Here is a 16800-nt window from a genome sequence, read left to right on the forward strand (position 1 = left end):
ATTCTAGAAGATATTTTCAATTTTAAAAAAAGCATATCGAATTGTGCAACAAAATGTATTAATACACTTTAGATTGTACATTTTAGAAAGTATTTTATGGATATTAAAATACCGTCTAATCCGAAATATATTTTTTCAAGGATAGGTTTGTCATTTCACACCCTCATGGGAGTGCAAGTTTAAAAGCATGGGTGTATAGAATGCAATGCCCGAAAAGGTATTTCCAACTTTGCAAAATTAAGGGTGTGTGAAGAGTAAAAATGGGATTGCAAAATGAAAGGTCCTCATTCATAAGGCAACCCATTTGAATATCGGTTCCTTTATCAACGTGGCAATCACAGACAGTTTATGTCTTAAACCAACACAGTTTTTGCTTATGGAATGTGAAACTTCCATTCTAGATTAAACATTACATGACAAAAGGTCAGGGTTGATATGTTTGGGATGCATGCATGAAAAGAGGCCCAAAGTAGAACAGAAGCAAGATGTATCATAAAAAATTTAGCATTTGGTAAATATTCTAGTTAATGATTGGATGCACTGTCCTACACTCAGTTCTTATGAAAGCAATTTCATTGGCCACTCCTAAATAAGAATGGTGTCATTAGCCACAAGAGAAAAAATAAAGCTAACAAGAAATTACAAAATTTTATCAAAAGGTCGTAATTCTCTAGGTAAGACATCAAAATGTCCAGCGTCTACGTCAGATTGAAACATAGGTCGCTTTCCTGTTTCCCAGACAATGCCCTCTGCTAAGTGCTCCTTGCTTGGCGTGAGCATTACAAAATTGGGATCAGCTCTTTGATAACTGCAAACAAGCAAGCAAAAGTGAACATGCAAGATACAAGTTTTGAAAGAGTACGTTGATTCCATGCACTAGCTCAATATAAAAAAAGAAAGGCAAAGCTGAATGGTACAAAAATATTTTAACAGGAAGCAGCATAGGCATGGTACTATTCATTTATATAAGCATATAATTTACTCAATCAAGAAATAAAAGCTCTATATATGAAACGAACCTGGCTTCTCTTAGATTCTCACTTTGGATGCCAAATCCGTATTGCATTTTACCATCAGCACGATCTCTAGTGGCTACAGAATAACAGGACATTCTCAGCACTTCAAACCAAGTACTAGCATTATCGATCATACTTTCTTTAGAATCAACCCCCAAAACCCACTCTCCAAGAAAAAAAAGGGCTGAAAGAAACTCCATTCCTTGACAGAGATACTAATTTTAATCTTGATAACCAGTTACATTTAAATTTAATTAAATCTTTTAAGTACCACATATAATCAGATTTTACTTGCTGAAATTTTTTGCAGAATGAGAAATTGATAACTGTATAACATCAACGATCGTGGAACATTTGTCATGTCTACCACCTCCCACAGAAATTGATGAACTATTAATGAGGTAGGTAGCAACTAGAGCTGTCAAAATGGGTCCAACCCAACGGGTAGGTCTATGATTCAGGTCAAGTCAAACTTCAAAAAACAGTGGACTAAATAAAAAGAGACCTTTTCTAGCATGATCCATTCTGCCTGATGCCTTTTGGACAATGATTTTTTTTGTATGGACAAGTTGTTATTTATTTTTAATTTTCAATTATGCCAAAATTGGCCCGTATGCCTAACATAGGTCAGGATTGACCAAAAATTATGGCTCATTTTAAAATATAGGTAAGGCTAAGTTGTAAATTTTTTTAACTTGCCCCTAGAGCCAGGCCAGGTTAGGTCCGGCAGCCCATTTTGACAGCCCTAGATAGCAAATACCTAAAAAATGATATGAGAAAGTCATCTACATAATAATACGCCACATCAACAAATTTTGCAGGGGGGAACATGCCATCTAATGAACCCGATACTTAACCTTCGGCAGGAACTGAAGTAGGACTATAACTTTCAGTGACCAAAACAAAAAACAGAATCATCATATAAAACTGAAGTATTATGCTATATATAGGTGTCGACCCTTGATCATCATATCATGCCTAAATAGTTGTTGACCTCGTAATACACACATGCTAAACAAGTCCCGGTAGCACTAAAGAAAGGAACAGGGGATAAAGAACTAAAGCAAGATTGAGTAGAAAAATCACTCTAGACACCTGAAATACTGATAGTGAAAGAAGGTTTCCACCATGACTTGAATGCAAGTGCCATGGATGAGCTACGAGGTCCAGCCTTTGCCTGAAAAGATGAGAAATAATTGACATAGATGCATCATATATAATCTATATAAATCTACATAACATTGCATCGACTTTCTACCTTCAGCAAGAAGTTTTTATTAGCCTGCCAGGATGCACCTATTTGAAAGGTGGAGTCTGAGATATTGTTTGCTGCTATGGCGTCATCAACACTGACACAGAAAATTAGATTGTACCACATTGGTCCGACTGCAATAAGTTTGAATACATCTGTTTAGAACTAAAAAGAATACCTTGTTAGTAACTCAAACCCAAAGTCAATATAGTTTGTAATTCCAACAACGGAATTCTCTTCAAGGGGGTTCTTCACCTGTTCAAGTCAAGTTTATGACTTTTCAGTATAATATATATTCTGATTCAACAAGAAATTATATCTGCCAGTTTACTACAACTAAAAAAAAAAAAAAAACTGGATAGTAAGGGTAAATTTTAACAAGAATAAGTAAGTAATAATGGAATTCTATCAGCATTATGGTGTCTAAACCCAAGGAAAACGTATCCAAAATATCAATAAAAATAGGCCCAGGTCTTGAATAAACAGGCTTCTAATTCAAAAAAACTTTTCATGCAGTGACCTCAACTCAATCTAACAGTTCAGTCTTGCAAACTAGTAAATAAAAAGAGAAATCAATTACATTTACGGCACTAAAAAAACTCAGATACATGTAAAGCTTTCTTAGGAAACCAAGGAAAACACATTAGTATGTAATTTAATTTTAAGAGATGCGACTAAGTACCATTAATCTAGAGATCACTGTATTTGCAATAGTGAAAAATGAGATACTAATATGAAGACAAAAAACCACTCAGGAGACAATGGAATGAAAGAGAGCACAGACAGAAGAACATACCCGTCTTTGAACAACCATGTGTTGATAGAATGAGGCAATAAACTGCAGATTATTTAGACTTTGAAATTTCAGTAAAATGCTTCTCAGAATATTAATCAGAAAACTACACAAATCATAGGTTAGGGCAGACAAATGCCGAGATGCATTTATATCAGCGGTTTAGAACAAAATTTAAGACTGATACTAAATTTCTAATGATTTGGGAAATTTTTAAACAACATCAATTTCTTACAATTCACAAAACTTTCCATTTTAATAACATGTCATATACCAACTAATGAATTATCATAAGAATTAATTAAATGCAAAATTTTAACCAATTTATGAATGTGGACAAACCTGAGAGCTTTTGACAAGCTCAAGATTGAAATTGAAGGATGGACACAATGGGCTGCCTGATCCAACACCATAGCCCAAAGCACAACTCCAGTTCATTAAATTTGAAAGCTTGGCACTTCGTTCTAAAAAAGAACACGGGTTAGTATGAACATACTCATTTCCTTATGTATTTAAGTGAATACAAGTTAGATAAATATGTTTCTAGAGTTCAGGATTTTGTGATTGTTTGGGTTCATCAATAAAAACCAAATTACTAAACTAAAAATTAATAAAGCATGAATTCAAGTTCTCCAATACTTTTACAAATGCAGGAAAGAAAAAAGAGAAATTGATAGAAAAAAAGCAAAGGATGCAAACAATTTTATTGAAAGCCTAACAAAAGGTGAAAGAATATTCATTTGCAAGTTTCTCTTTCATAAAAATGTCTAATGGTTCAAGTGAATCCTTCCATCCTTATTCTCCATATTTATGTAATTGATCCCCTTCAACTAACTAACCACTCTAACTTCCCCTAACTGCTGTTGTTCTACTGTGACCAACTCTAACCGCTTAGGTTTTTTTCACTCTGTCCATTGCTCCACCTTTCATGGATGTAGTTGTAGCTTTACATGCATGTGCAAATACACATACACTTGGAGCTAAACACATGACTCAGGTATTATTGCACAGGTTCCATTCTAAAATCTAAATATAATATGAAAACACTCAACATTAATAAATTAATACTGACTAAAAGATTGATGCAATAATTTCACCTTTCTGGTAAGATTTCCCCCTTGGCCTATCATTTACTTATAAAATACAAAAGCAAACATCTTTAGGCCAATATATTCAATGAAATTCAAGTTCAAAACAGCATATGACAATAACGACCAGAAAGATAACCAAAGTTCAATATCCATGCCATAGAGAAACCAAAAAAATTAAAAATTACTTTAAAAATCCAGTGATGTAATTTTAATAAGAAAAAATCAACACCTAAAGAAATATTTCTAAAGGAATAATTCTTACTTTGTGGTTCAAACTGCACACCCGCAGTCACCCTTCCCATCTTGCTTACCAACCATGCACTTTTTGGTATTTCGTCTTTCACTGCAATGGATGATAATAACACACCAAAGTTTATTTTTATTATTTCTCTAAGTGATCATAAATCAGTATTTGCAAAATCTATAACAAAATGTAAAATTTAGTGATTATGGACAAAACAATTAAAACTTCAAATGCCCGACGAAAAGGCACTACTTATGTATAAATCTCCTATATTTCTTACCGACAAAGTTTAGCAAGAATATTTACTACTTATATAATAAATAAGGTGAATGCTAACCAATCTAATTAGTTAAGGATATCAAAAGTGGAAAGTTTTCATTACCCTGCTTTCCTATAAAAACTGTTTCTTATTGATTCCTTAATTAGTTTTTATTTAAAGCACTGGTTAACAAGATCCTAATTAAAAACATGTTTAGAAAAACATAAGATGTTGATCAGCTTTTGAAAAAAGAGAAAGGAAAAAAAATCAATTTTATTATTGTTCTTAGAAGCTAGAAAGAGTAGCTTATTACAAAAAGAATCTCAAAAAGAATTATATCATAAAAGCACTTTTATTCAAAACTTATTCATTCGCACCCTAAATATGCTCAAAGCTCATTTGCAAAAAAGTAAGGAACTTACTGGCAAAGGGCACAAGTGTGACTCCAAAGGATAGATTTCCAGATCCATATCTCAATCCCATCAGGCCATAATCTTGGGGGCTTTCTCTGTAGAATTGATTAACTTTGTCAACACTGTATATTGCAATCCATGGATGATGTGCATGCTACAGTAACATCCTAAGTACCTAACACATATTTCTGCCCCCATCATCAAACAAAACACACCTTTTCTTCAACAGTAAAGGGAACACTCCAAAAGCCCCAAATCCATATTTGGGATAGTAAGCACACGATCTCATCTGCAAAATCCTGAATATACAGACCACACACAATATTCACAATTCCAAATAGATGCATTGTGCATTTTAGGATCAAGGACGCCAAGGAAAGAGAAGGGAGTGTAAATTTATTTAAAAGAAAAAACTAAAGAGAGTTATACAGAACAAGGAATGCTAGTAAAACTTTTAATACATGCTCTATTACATGGTAGATTTCATGTTAACCCCACCAAATAACCTTGATCCACACCCTATTTAGTGGGACCCATATTTCATTCACCTGATAATAAGAGAGTGCCCAGAAGAATAAATACTAACATTTCTACATATGGTATTCATATACATAAACATGAATAAGGAATGATTGGAAGGCTTTATTATAAGATAGTTGTAGTTCTTTAAACAAATTTAAATATTATTCTACAATGAAAAAAGGTTTCACCTCAGTACCCGATGCTGACTTTATGTGTTGACCTTCATTGTGTTGTGCTATTAGTTACAGAGGTGAATCCCATATTCTCATTGGAAAGCAATGCCAAAAATAAATTAACCAACTGAATCTGAGTACTGACCTTCAGTATAAATATTTTTCTTATTCCTTTCATTCTTAAAAACTCAGTCTCATGTTTGAAGTGAAAAAACAAATTTGTTTTACTTCAATTTCCCAAACATACCCTCAGGATTCGTTCAAGTTAGAGTTACTTACGGATCAGATGTGGATACATAAAGGTCCATAAATGTATGAGGATCGTTAACATCACTGCACCCAACAAAAAACACAAAAACAATTCAAGTTACTCAACAAATTGCAGAACAAGAACAAAGACGACAACAAAAATCCAAACAAACAAGGTTATAAAAATGGTCCCAAAAACGCAATTCAGCCACAACAGCAAGGTTTTTAAAGTGCGATCAATGTAATTCTTATAAGGTAGATTTCAATCCTACAAAACCAGCTTGTAAGATGAGAATTACCTATCACTAGTCAATATAAAACTTCCAACACATTCTTTATGTCATGGATGGGACATCTTGTAGTTTGCAGAGATAGTATCATAATTTATTCTAATGAAGTTTATTAGATGTATGTATTAGTCCTATGCTCGATTGTCCAATCTTTAGCACACGAAATATGTTTAAATCTCATATTTATAGATAATATGATTACAATAATACACACATACATTTGTGTGGATAATTAACCGAGTTAAAACTTATATCCAAATTCTACAAGTAATTATAGTGACATCAGTTGCATTTATTCACAATATTAAGGAACGCCATAAAACCACATTTGCTTGCTGTTTCCCACAGTATAAAGGAATGTAACAAAACTGCGACTGTGACAATAATTTAAAACCATACAAACAATAGAGAAGAAAACCTTTGCCAGCGAAACAAAGCATCTCCCATGATGCTGTCGTTGTTGGGCTTACGATCGAGAGGACCTGAAACCTAAACATATCACAGCAATAGTTAATAAACAAGTGCTTTGTTCAGTTTCCGTATCACGCAAGTTTCTGAATCTAAAGAGAGATGAGAGAGAGAGGAGAAGTTACAGTAGCTATGAGATCGACGTGAGGATCGTCGATTGGCTTGAGCATTATTCGCGTGGTGAAGTGCCTGGCCTGGTGGAAATAGTCTTGGAAGAGCGAGGCGAGAGCCATCTTGCCAAAAGTGACATCGTAGGCGGAGTGAAGCATGCGGTTGCGCGCGGAGATGGGAGGGAAATCGAAGAGCGGAGGCACCAGCACAACCGGCGGCGGCGGCGCGGCTTCTCTGGAGAACAACCACTTCCACATCGTGGCTCTAGGGTTTCGATTTGAGGAGCGAAGGAGTGAGTGTGGTGGAGTGAAAGAAACTCAACGAACAGAAGAAGGAGAAGAATGAGAAGTAGGTTCTCTACGAAGGGTGTCGTTGCGAATCGGTGTAAGCGCGCGCCATTTTCGCACCACCGCGACTGCAGTGACCCTGACGGTTTCAACTTCGAAAGTGCATTTACCATATTACCCCTACGGTTTTTTTGTTTGTTTTTCTTTTAATTTTTGGTGAAACGAATACCAGGCTACTGGGCTCATCAATTAGGAGAAAAGTTGGGTTGGGCTCTTGAAAGGCCCATTTAATCCTGTCCCAATTTAGGAAATTTCTTCCTGCACCTCCATAAGCCGTGAAATAACAACTTTGCGTTTTTCTTCATTTTTTTCATCTACACTCTTATTCCCCTTTTTCTCGTTTCTAGAATTCCAAACTTTAAAATTAAGAATGTATTTATTGGGTTCGAAATGCAAAATTCTGAACTTCTGAATTCTAAAATTTTTTAATTATGAATTTTAGAGTTTATAGTATATTTTCAAACCCATAAAAATATTTTTCAAATTTCAAAATTTGAAATGTATAAATACATTTTGAATTCTAAAATTTGGAATACAGAATTTTAGAGTTATGAAGTTGTATGAATTATATAATTTCAAAATAAATAAATAAAAATTGTACCTTTTTTTCTAGAGTGATTTTGGAATTGAGAGATTTGTGGAGGTGCAAGAGAAAAATTATGGAGGTTGAGGAAGAAATTGCCCCAATTGAATGTACACTATTAAGAACAAAAATCGAGCATTGTTTTTTGTACCCCGACATTTCTTTATGCACCCTGTAAAAATGAAAATCCCTACTAAATATTTATTGTCATTCTTTATGTTTATAAAATAATAACTATATTTATTTTTTTCAAATACTCATTACACTTGGAGAGAAATTATTGGCTATTATCTCTTGTATTATTTTTTTATTATTATTGTAAATGTATGTTATGACTCAAATTTATCTCATGGATTAAACTATATTATTTTCCCAATATATATCATATATGTATATAATAAATGTTCATAAATAAATTTAAATCTTTTTTATGGTAATTTAGTTTAATGATCAAGACGATGAATTGTCATTTCATCTCAATCTATATTTAGGGATTGGTAAAAAAAAAAAAATTTATAACATTTGAATGATGACTTATTGTATTTATGATGATTGTATTATATATTTGATCATATCTCCTAGATATGATTATACATTAGTGTTAGGATTTCATGTGTGATTGTTTTAAGATTTTGAGTTGAAAGTGATATTTTAACTTTTTTTTTTTTAGAATACCACTTATGAACCATTTATGTGGAATCTCTCCCATGTTTTTCCACGAAAAAAATCCAACAATTAATATAAAATATCTATAATTTTGTTGAAAATTAATTTTATTATGAAGAATCTAATACCATATTAATAAAGCACGTGTATTTCAATCACATTCTTTCTATATATGATATTCAACCCTAACTAGGACCATTTTCAACAACACTTTTTTTTGGTATATGTGGTGATTGGTGAGGTTCCAATAAATGGTGGCCAAGTTGCCAAATTCCATTTGTCTTCTTCATGAGTGTCACCATTGAAAAAGAACACAATGTTTCTTTCACTATCGAATACAATTCCCTTTTTTTTCCCAAATTCCTATTCTAATGGGTAGTGCTCACTTTTTCATCAAAAAGAGTTATTATAAATGCTCTTTCTCAACTCCAAAGGTCAACCAAATATAGTACATTAATAAAGTTTTGTATATATAATTTTACTTTAATGAATCAATTCAAACAAAGTGTTAAAACTATATTTTCTAACACTTTTAATTTTTATAAATTATCATATAATTTTGTTATAAATATTACTTTTTGTTTAGTAAAATTTCACTCATGGCCTTTGATTAAATTTGATATAATTAGTTGAGTATCTAATTTGCATATATTTTATAGGCAAATTCATCCGTTTCTTAAAGTTTTTTTATTCATCGAATTCTATTGAATGAGAATTTAAAAGAAGTAAAATATAAACTAAATAAATAGTCTATATATTGATAATTATTACCATCCATCACAAGTTTTTGATAAATTTCTTAATTTTATGATAACTACTTTCAAATTTAAACCTATTTAAGTTTTGACTTATTGACAATACAGTTATTTTTAACACACGTAAAAGTTAAATTATATAACTTTCTTTTATGTTTTTTAAAACTAAAAACAAATACACATAATATTGCAAAAGGGACCTATCTAATTTTGATTGGCTTGAATGAAATTGAGATATAAATTTCTATATAAAAAATAAGCTTAAATTATTTAAATATTATTATTATTATGTAATTTTGTTATCTTTTTATATTTTATCATCATGTTTTTGTTTTTAATTTTACACATTTTGAAATCCGTTGATTGTGAAACAGCACATCACTTTATCATGTTCTGAAAAAATATGATAAAATTCATATAATAAGAATAACTATGAGATAAATATATCATTAAAAAGTATTAAATCACCAGTTAATTACCTAATATCAGTTTTTGATAAACTAAGTATGAATAATCCATAAATAATAATTGAACTTTATTTTTCATCATATTGGACTCGGGTATTATTTTCTTAGATATTATAAACTTGACTTAAATAGCAGGTTTCTATATATAAGTGATTTTTTTGTTTTGAATATCTAATATTTTATAAAAAAATTAGGTATCCAATAAACTATTAAGTTTTTGGTTGAAGTTCAAAATAATATTTATTTATATTTTATTTTTATTATTATATGGACTCTTTTAATTTATTCAAAATATTTTTAGAATTTTTTTCACTTTGTAGTTTATTATAGCAAATGTTTGGCATCATATTATAACTTATATTCTATATGTAATTAATATAGTTAATCCAAGAGAGAGGGAACTCTTATTTAATTCTGTAATTGTTTAATGTCTACATGGAATTTAATGAATAAAAAAATAGAAAAAGTTAAAAGAAACAAAAAAAAAAAGGACCACAAAGTGAGGACTCATTTATTTATTCTATATTTTTATTCTTCAGTTAAGGAAAAACTCAGATTCTAGAAGTACTTTGAGTTTGTTTTGTGTATATTTATTTCTTATTTTCTGCAAAACAACACCACCCAGATTGTACTTTTCCTGTTTTCTTCTGTCTCTAACAAGGTACACTGATATGCTATGACTCTAAGTTAACAGTTAAATTTCACTATGATCACGAAAACGTGAACACTAGCTGCTGTGTTATCTTTGGTTTTCTCCCTCTTTGTCTTGTTTGTCAAATAAACAATTTCTTATCCCAAAGGTTGTGTTTTTTTGTGTGTTCTTTTGGTGGGATCATTTGTTTTTTTGTGTGCTGCTAACCCATTTCTCTCTTTTAGCCTCGCCCTCCAACCTTGTATGAAAAATTTGTTCTTGGTTGTTTCTGAAATCTGAATTTGTCTTACTCTGTTGGAAGTTCTGTGTCATATTTAACTTTTTTCCTGACTCCTACCATCTGGGGTGAGGGAAAGAAAGAGGGGACTTCTAGTTTGTTTTTTGAGTGGATTTTCCACATTTTACATTATTTTTAATCGTTTATTTACTATGTAAGGGTTTGCATGTGCTAAGGTTAGAATTTGGTTCTGCATGTATATCTCGTGGTTGCTAATAAATTTGAAGCATGATCAGTTTTTACATTGAGTTAGAATGTTAAAGATGGTGCTGTTTTATGCCTTTGTTAACTTTGTTCTGTAGTGTCGATGTTTTTTACCAACTGTTGCTAATTTATACTGTTTCATCATCTGATCACATTTTCCTCTCTCAAAGGAAAGTGTTCATTCTGTACTGATTAGTGCAGCAAATGTGTTTAACACCTAAAGTGAAGAGTGAAGACTTTGATGTTTGTAGTTTTCTTTAATTTTATATCTTTCTGATTTTCATATGCAGTCGCCTACTTGTATTGCAATGGCGACTTGGATACCTGCTGGAAGTGGCACACTGCAATTTAGAGTGACAAACTGCAAGGGACACAGTTGTAGAAGGACTGCTTTGGTTTCTGATGCCCCAATCGCGAGATTCTTACGAAAAGATCTTTCATGGTAAAGATTTTATTAATCCAGTATTTGTATTAATAATTTTTGAAGTCTAAAAATACAGTTCCTGTTTGCTTCTCTAGTGCTAATTGTTGGATGAAGTTTTATTTGTTAACATATCATGGTACAATTTTATAATGTTTACTTTTTGTTTTTCTCAAGGTATGTTTAGAAGATTTTGATCCAGGAATCATACTAGTAGTGTTGTCGTGTGATTGAATACCTAAACAGAAACACTTATGTTATTTGACAGAGTCTAAATTTGTTTTTGATGAAATTTTACCTGTTTGGACAAGATCATTTGATCAAGTTATCATCACGTTTTGTACTTTGTAGCACTTGCACATTTTTACTTAAATGTTTGAAGCCAAAAGTTGTGGGAGCTGGCTAGAAACCTCTCTATCAGTAAAGAAAAGAGTTGTACTAGTATATACATTAATTAGCTATTTATACTTAACTGTTTTGAAGTAGCCTCTGGAAGTTTGTTCATGAAGACTCAATAAAAATTAATGTTCACTTTCTGCTTCATTCTTAGCTGAATTAATGATTTTCCATTGTTTTGGGGTGAAAAATTTTAGGTCTAAAGCAGTATCCAAACACGTTTGTGCATTTTCTGCACCTCCACTTCAAAAGAATCAGAAACTCTTCAAAATCGTTTCCTCTTGCAAGATAGATAGTCTCACACAGTGCTTTGACTTTTCCATTATTGGGAGTGGGATTGCTGGTCTCCGCTATGCGCTTGAAGTTGCAAAATATGGATCTGTTGCAGTGATAACCAAGGCTGAGTCTCACGAATGCAATACTAATTATGCTCAAGGTGGTGTTAGTGCTGTGCTAGGCCCTTCAGATTCTGTGGAGAGTCACATGAAGGACACCATTGTAGCTGGGGCATATCTTTGTGATGAGGAAAGCGTCCGAGTATGTTCTGGTCCTATTAAGTTTACATTGTGAATCATTCTTACAACCTGATCTGTGTCGTGGTTGGTTGAACATTAAGCCAATTACATCTGAAATTCTGAATAGGCTTTAAGGAGAACGGTTCTTATAAGTTGTTTTGTGAACTGAATTTTTTGTTTTTCCCTAGTATATTTCCATTTGCTGACAGTGATTGTTCTGTACTAACAAAATTACACAATCTGGGCATTTCCAATTTAAATTTGAACTGCAATCAATTTACTTGGTTCTTTTTTAGCAATTGCTAAGCACTGAATTCTAGTGATTCCTTAAGTTATGTAACTAATCAAGATTCTGCTTGATTTCCTGGGATTTGAACATGTAAGAATTGTCATGTTTAGGTGTTCGATAATGAATTACTATGTTCTATGACTACTGTATTGAACAATTTATTAACTTTGAATCTCTCTTCTAGGTTGTCTGTACTGAAGGACCTGAAAGAGTCAGAGAATTAATTGCTATGGGTGCATCATTTGACCATGGGGAAGATGGTAACTTGCATCTTATGAGGGAGGGAGGTCATTCACATCATAGAATTGTTCATGCTGCTGATATGACTGGAAAGGAGATTGAACGTGCTCTACTGAAGGCAGTTATCAACAATCCTAATATTTTTGTGTTTGAACACCATTTTGCTATTGATCTTCTTACTTGTCAGGTTTGTTATTTCTGGGATTATATCATCTTTCCTTACATTAAATGTTTTGTATCATTTGAAAATTTAAAATTTTAGGGGGTTTTGTTCTTATGAAATTTTCATATCCAATTTTGATATTTAGAGAATTTTGAATGTTTTGATGTCTTCACTGACTAAAACATTCCACTGGTGCTGCTGCAGGATGAATCTGACATAATTTGTCTTGGTGTTGACACGCTGAACACTAAAACCCTAGAGGTGGGAACAGCAGTTATATGTGATCTTTTGAGAATAAAATCACTGCCATCAATGAATATGTTTTCTAAGATTTCATTTTTTTAGCTTCTAGGTGATAAGATTTCTTTCAAAGGCGACTTTACTTGCATCTGGTGGAGCAGGGCATATTTATCCCAAAACTACAAATCCTCTGGTAGTCCTCTTTCTTAAGGGATTGAATTCTCCTTTCTATTCTACAATTTGCTGCATGGTTCATTTTCTATTTTAAGTATTTAAGAACACAATCATGGTGAAAATTGAAATATTTTGGCATGAGTTGATAATGCAGTTTTATTTTAACATCTAAACTCATAATGATTATAAAACAGTATTACCTCGAAGTATAAAGAATTGAAAGTAAAAGACTCCTTATTATAGTTACTAACTCATTCATAATGTCATCAATTTACTTGGACGATACACTATAATTTTATATGGATGATTAAGGTATAAATAAAAATCAATGGACAACAATACAGTCTACTTGAAACTAAAAGTTGTGTTTTTAAATTATCTGATCTACCTATTTTTTTTATATAAAAACTTTCATGTTAGACATCACTAGGCATCACTGATCTACCTATTTTAATAGTGTTCATGGTATTGTAATGAATCATCTCATTTTTGCACCCTATATGTGTCGACCTGTTTGCTGCGTAACCTGTACTATAAGGATACTCTTATTTGCATGTTAATTTGACTTTTTCTAATCACAGGTAGCCACTGGAGATGGAATTGCCATGGCTCATCGAGCTCAAGCTTTGATTTCCAACATGGAGTGAGTAGATTATTTCAAAACTGTGAATATTTACTGTTTAATGAATAACTCACGCCAATCTAGGAAATAAACAAAATGTGCCGCATGTTTAGGATATCTATGACAAGTCTTAGTGTAATTTGGATGATATTATGAGGTCCTTCATAATCATAATCAATGTAGTTACTCCTCAGTTAGAATTATATGAGCAACATAACTGCCTTCAGTGCAAAAAGTCATTTAGATAATTGCTTTGGATTTCTAGTGCCACTGAAGTATTCTTTTAAATGAATGTAAATAAGCAATATAGTTAACAATGCTTTGAAGTTAATGATCTTTGTAGTGTTCTATTATAAGCTGCACATTATCTGGCCGTGTGTACGATGGAGCTTATCAGCTTTGTATATCCTATTTCATTCAATCATTATTGTGCAGGTTTGTTCAGTTCCATCCAACTGCCTTAGCTGATGAAGGGCTTCCTATCAAACAAACCAAGCCTAGGGAAAAAGCATTTCTGATATCCGAAGCGGTTAGAGGTGATGGGGGCATCCTTTATAATTTAGGCATGGAAAGATTCATGCCCTTGTATGATGAGAGGGCAGAGCTTGCTCCAAGGGATGTTGTGGCTAGAAGCATAGATGACCAACTTAAAAAGCGTGATGAGAAGTATGTTCTTCTTGATATAAGTCACAAGCCGAAGGAGGAAATCCTCTCCCATTTTCCCAACATTTCATCTACGTGTCTCAAGTATGGTTTGGACATAACTCGTCACCCGATCCCGGTTGTTCCAGCTGCTCATTACATGTGTGGAGGAGTTCAAGCTGGTCTTCAAGGAGAGACCAATGTGAAAGGTCTGTATGTAGCTGGTGAGGTAGCATGCACAGGTTTGCACGGAGCAAACAGACTTGCTAGCAACTCATTGCTTGAGGCACTCGTTTTTGCAAGAAGAGCTGTGCAGCCCTCAGTTGATTGGATGAAGAGCTCTAGCCTTGATCTGACTGCATCAAACTTGTGGCCTCGACCTGCTGCTGCGCCTTTGTCGCTCGAAAGTAATGTCACTGACAAGATTCTGTCAATGACAAAGGAATCGAGGACAGAACTGCAATCCATCATGTGGAACTATGTAGGAATTGTTCGGTCGACAATGAGACTAGAGACAGCAAAGCAAAACATTTGCAACTTGGAGGCTAAATGGGAGGAGTGCTTGTTTGAGCATGGATGGAAGCCAACAATGGCAGGTCCTGAGATCTGTGAGATGAGAAACCTCTTTTGCTGCGCAAAGCTGGTGATCAGCAGTGCTCTTTCGAGGCACGAGAGTCGAGGACTGCATTACACAGTTGATTTTCCTCATCTTGAGGAAAGCAAGAGACTTCCAACAATCATTTTTCCAAGTTCAACTGTAAACAGTACATGGAGTTCTCGACAATTACACAAGCAGCCCATGTACCAGGAAGGCATCAAATTGTGTCACAATACATATAAATAGGTAGGTCTAATTGAAATGTAGCAAAATAAGAACCTCAAGTGAATGTCTTTTCTCTCACTTGCAGGTTTCTGATTTTTACTTACACTCATTGTTTAACTATAGCAAGAGATTTATTTCCTACAATCATATACATCAGTTTCACTTGCAGTCAAATCTCAGAAATTCTAAATACTTTTGTTTTGCTTCTTATATGCTATCATGATTCTCTGCATACTTTGATGTTCATGTTTGTTAGAAATTCCACATCGACTAGAGATTAAGACATTTCATAATATATAAGTGGGTGTAACCTTGATTTTATGAGATTGAATTAGGCTTAAAGTCCAAAATGTTCATTCGCAATAAACATTAGCTCAAGAAACATTAGCAGGAGACTGATACAAGACATACTTGGCCAGCAGATAATAGGGTTTACACCATTAATAAGTGGCTTAAATAACTTTCATGATCCTAGTATATGTTTTTTTTTTTTGTTTTGAGTGAAAAATAAATTGTTTTTTTTGTATAAAATTTTAGTTTAAGTTCTTAAAATAGTATTTATTTTAATTTGGTCTGTACTGTTATGTTGACTTCTTTTAATTGAATCCTTAAAAGTATTTTTAGATTTTTGGTTTCTCAACTTATGCTTGATCATATAATGATGACTATATTCTATTAGTAAAAGTAATTAAAGAGGTTTAATGCATATCATTCTTCAACCTTTCAAATTACATGTGGATACTAAAACTGACTTAGGTAGCACAAAAAAGTTAAAATGTTTAATTTATTAGGTACCAAAATTGAAAAAAAAAATACTTATTGGAGACTTGAAGTTTGTCAAAGTTTTCATAATCTGATTGGAAAAAACAAAACTTTTATTAATCAAAATCTCATAACTTAATGAGAAATTACAAAGAAATCAATTAAAAAGTTTAACTTTTCATACGGACATTAAAAAAAAAAAAAAAAAAACTAAGTCTAAAATGTTTTTATTAATTATTTCACTTACTACAACAATTGGTATCACCTACAAACAAATATTCCATCTACAAATATTTAGGTTAGAAAATGATAGTGTTACCTTTTTCTGTGTTCTCTTTTTCTTCCCTAGATTTTTCAAAATACTTTTTCTTCCACCATTCTCTTCAAAGTTCAGGTAGCCCCCATTTTCACTATTTTAATCTGAAGTTTTTCTTCTTGCACCCTTACATTTTCTTCATGCACCCCTATATTTTTTGAAATATCTAAATTATCCTTAATATTTTTGGGTGATTTTGAAATAGAGAGTACTCTGTAAGAAAATTTGGAAGACAGAAAAATCATTTTGAAATGTCCTTTTCATAACATATTTTTTACTAGTAAAATGATAAATTCAGAATTCTGTTTCAAAAAGTATGTTTTGTAAAGTCATTTTTAAAAGCGGTAAAACAGTTTTTTTTCAAA

The 16800-nt window shown here is 32.5% G+C and overlaps 2 protein-coding genes across 4 annotated transcripts; one reads left to right on the forward strand and one right to left on the reverse strand.

The window, feature by feature from the left end:
* Positions 1-488: 488 nt before the first annotated feature.
* Positions 489-7532, reverse strand: LOC137836745 (uncharacterized). The gene is made up of 13 exons (XM_068645466.1): positions 6896-7532; positions 6721-6791; positions 6043-6096; positions 5284-5367; positions 5078-5163; positions 4415-4495; positions 3404-3525; positions 3065-3106; positions 2447-2523; positions 2275-2365; positions 2112-2193; positions 1020-1092; positions 489-808 (listed from the first exon to the last, which is right to left on the reverse strand). The coding sequence occupies exons 1-13, from the start codon at positions 7136-7138 to the stop codon at positions 640-642; spliced, it is 1275 nt and encodes a 424-aa protein (XP_068501567.1). The 5' UTR covers positions 7139-7532; the 3' UTR covers positions 489-639.
* Positions 7533-10240: 2708 nt separating this feature from the next.
* LOC137836744 (L-aspartate oxidase 2-a, chloroplastic) lies at positions 10241-15547 on the forward strand. 3 transcript variants are annotated; one of them, XM_068645464.1, is made up of 8 exons: positions 10241-10360; positions 11123-11274; positions 11847-12186; positions 12638-12880; positions 13061-13117; positions 13209-13289; positions 13852-13913; positions 14328-15547. In XM_068645464.1, the coding sequence occupies exons 2-8, from the start codon at positions 11141-11143 to the stop codon at positions 15376-15378; spliced, it is 1968 nt and encodes a 655-aa protein (XP_068501565.1). In that variant the 5' UTR covers positions 10241-10360; positions 11123-11140; the 3' UTR covers positions 15379-15547. The 3 variants fall into 3 exon arrangements, with proteins under 3 accessions (XP_068501565.1, XP_068501566.1, XP_068501564.1); XM_068645465.1 differs by lacking the exon at positions 10241-10360 and adding an exon at positions 10365-10499; XM_068645463.1 differs by lacking the exon at positions 10241-10360 and having other exon boundaries at positions 11009-11274.
* The last annotated feature ends 1253 nt before the right edge of the window (positions 15548-16800 follow it).

This window comes from Phaseolus vulgaris, chromosome 4 (genome assembly GCF_000499845.2).
Source record: "Phaseolus vulgaris cultivar G19833 chromosome 4, P. vulgaris v2.0, whole genome shotgun sequence".
Taxonomy (NCBI): domain Eukaryota; kingdom Viridiplantae; phylum Streptophyta; class Magnoliopsida; order Fabales; family Fabaceae; genus Phaseolus; species Phaseolus vulgaris.

What these genes read in the sequence shown, in the direction of transcription:
- LOC137836744 (XM_068645463.1), top strand. Translation starts at nt 11,117, where the DNA reads ATGCAGTCGCCTACTTGTATTGCAATGGCGACTTGGATACCTGCTGGA. An exon ending in GTGATGAGGAAAGCGTCCGA is followed by an intron (nt 12,187 to 12,637) that starts GTATGTTCTGGT and finishes TCTCTCTTCTAG; the next exon opens with GTTGTCTGTACTGAAGGACC. An exon ending in GCTTTGATTTCCAACATGGA is followed by an intron (nt 13,914 to 14,327) that starts GTGAGTAGATTA and finishes ATTATTGTGCAG; the next exon opens with GTTTGTTCAGTTCCATCCAA.
- LOC137836745 (XM_068645466.1), bottom strand. Translation starts at nt 7,138, where the DNA reads ATGTGGAAGTGGTTGTTCTCCAGAGAAGCCGCGCCGCCGCCGCCGGTT. An exon ending in TATGTATCCACATCTGATCC is followed by an intron (nt 5,368 to 6,042) that starts GTAAGTAACTCT and finishes CTGTATATTCAG; the next exon opens with GATTTTGCAGATGAGATCGT. An exon ending in GAGAATCTAAGAGAAGCCAG is followed by an intron (nt 809 to 1,019) that starts GTTCGTTTCATA and finishes GCTTGTTTGCAG; the next exon opens with TTATCAAAGAGCTGATCCCA.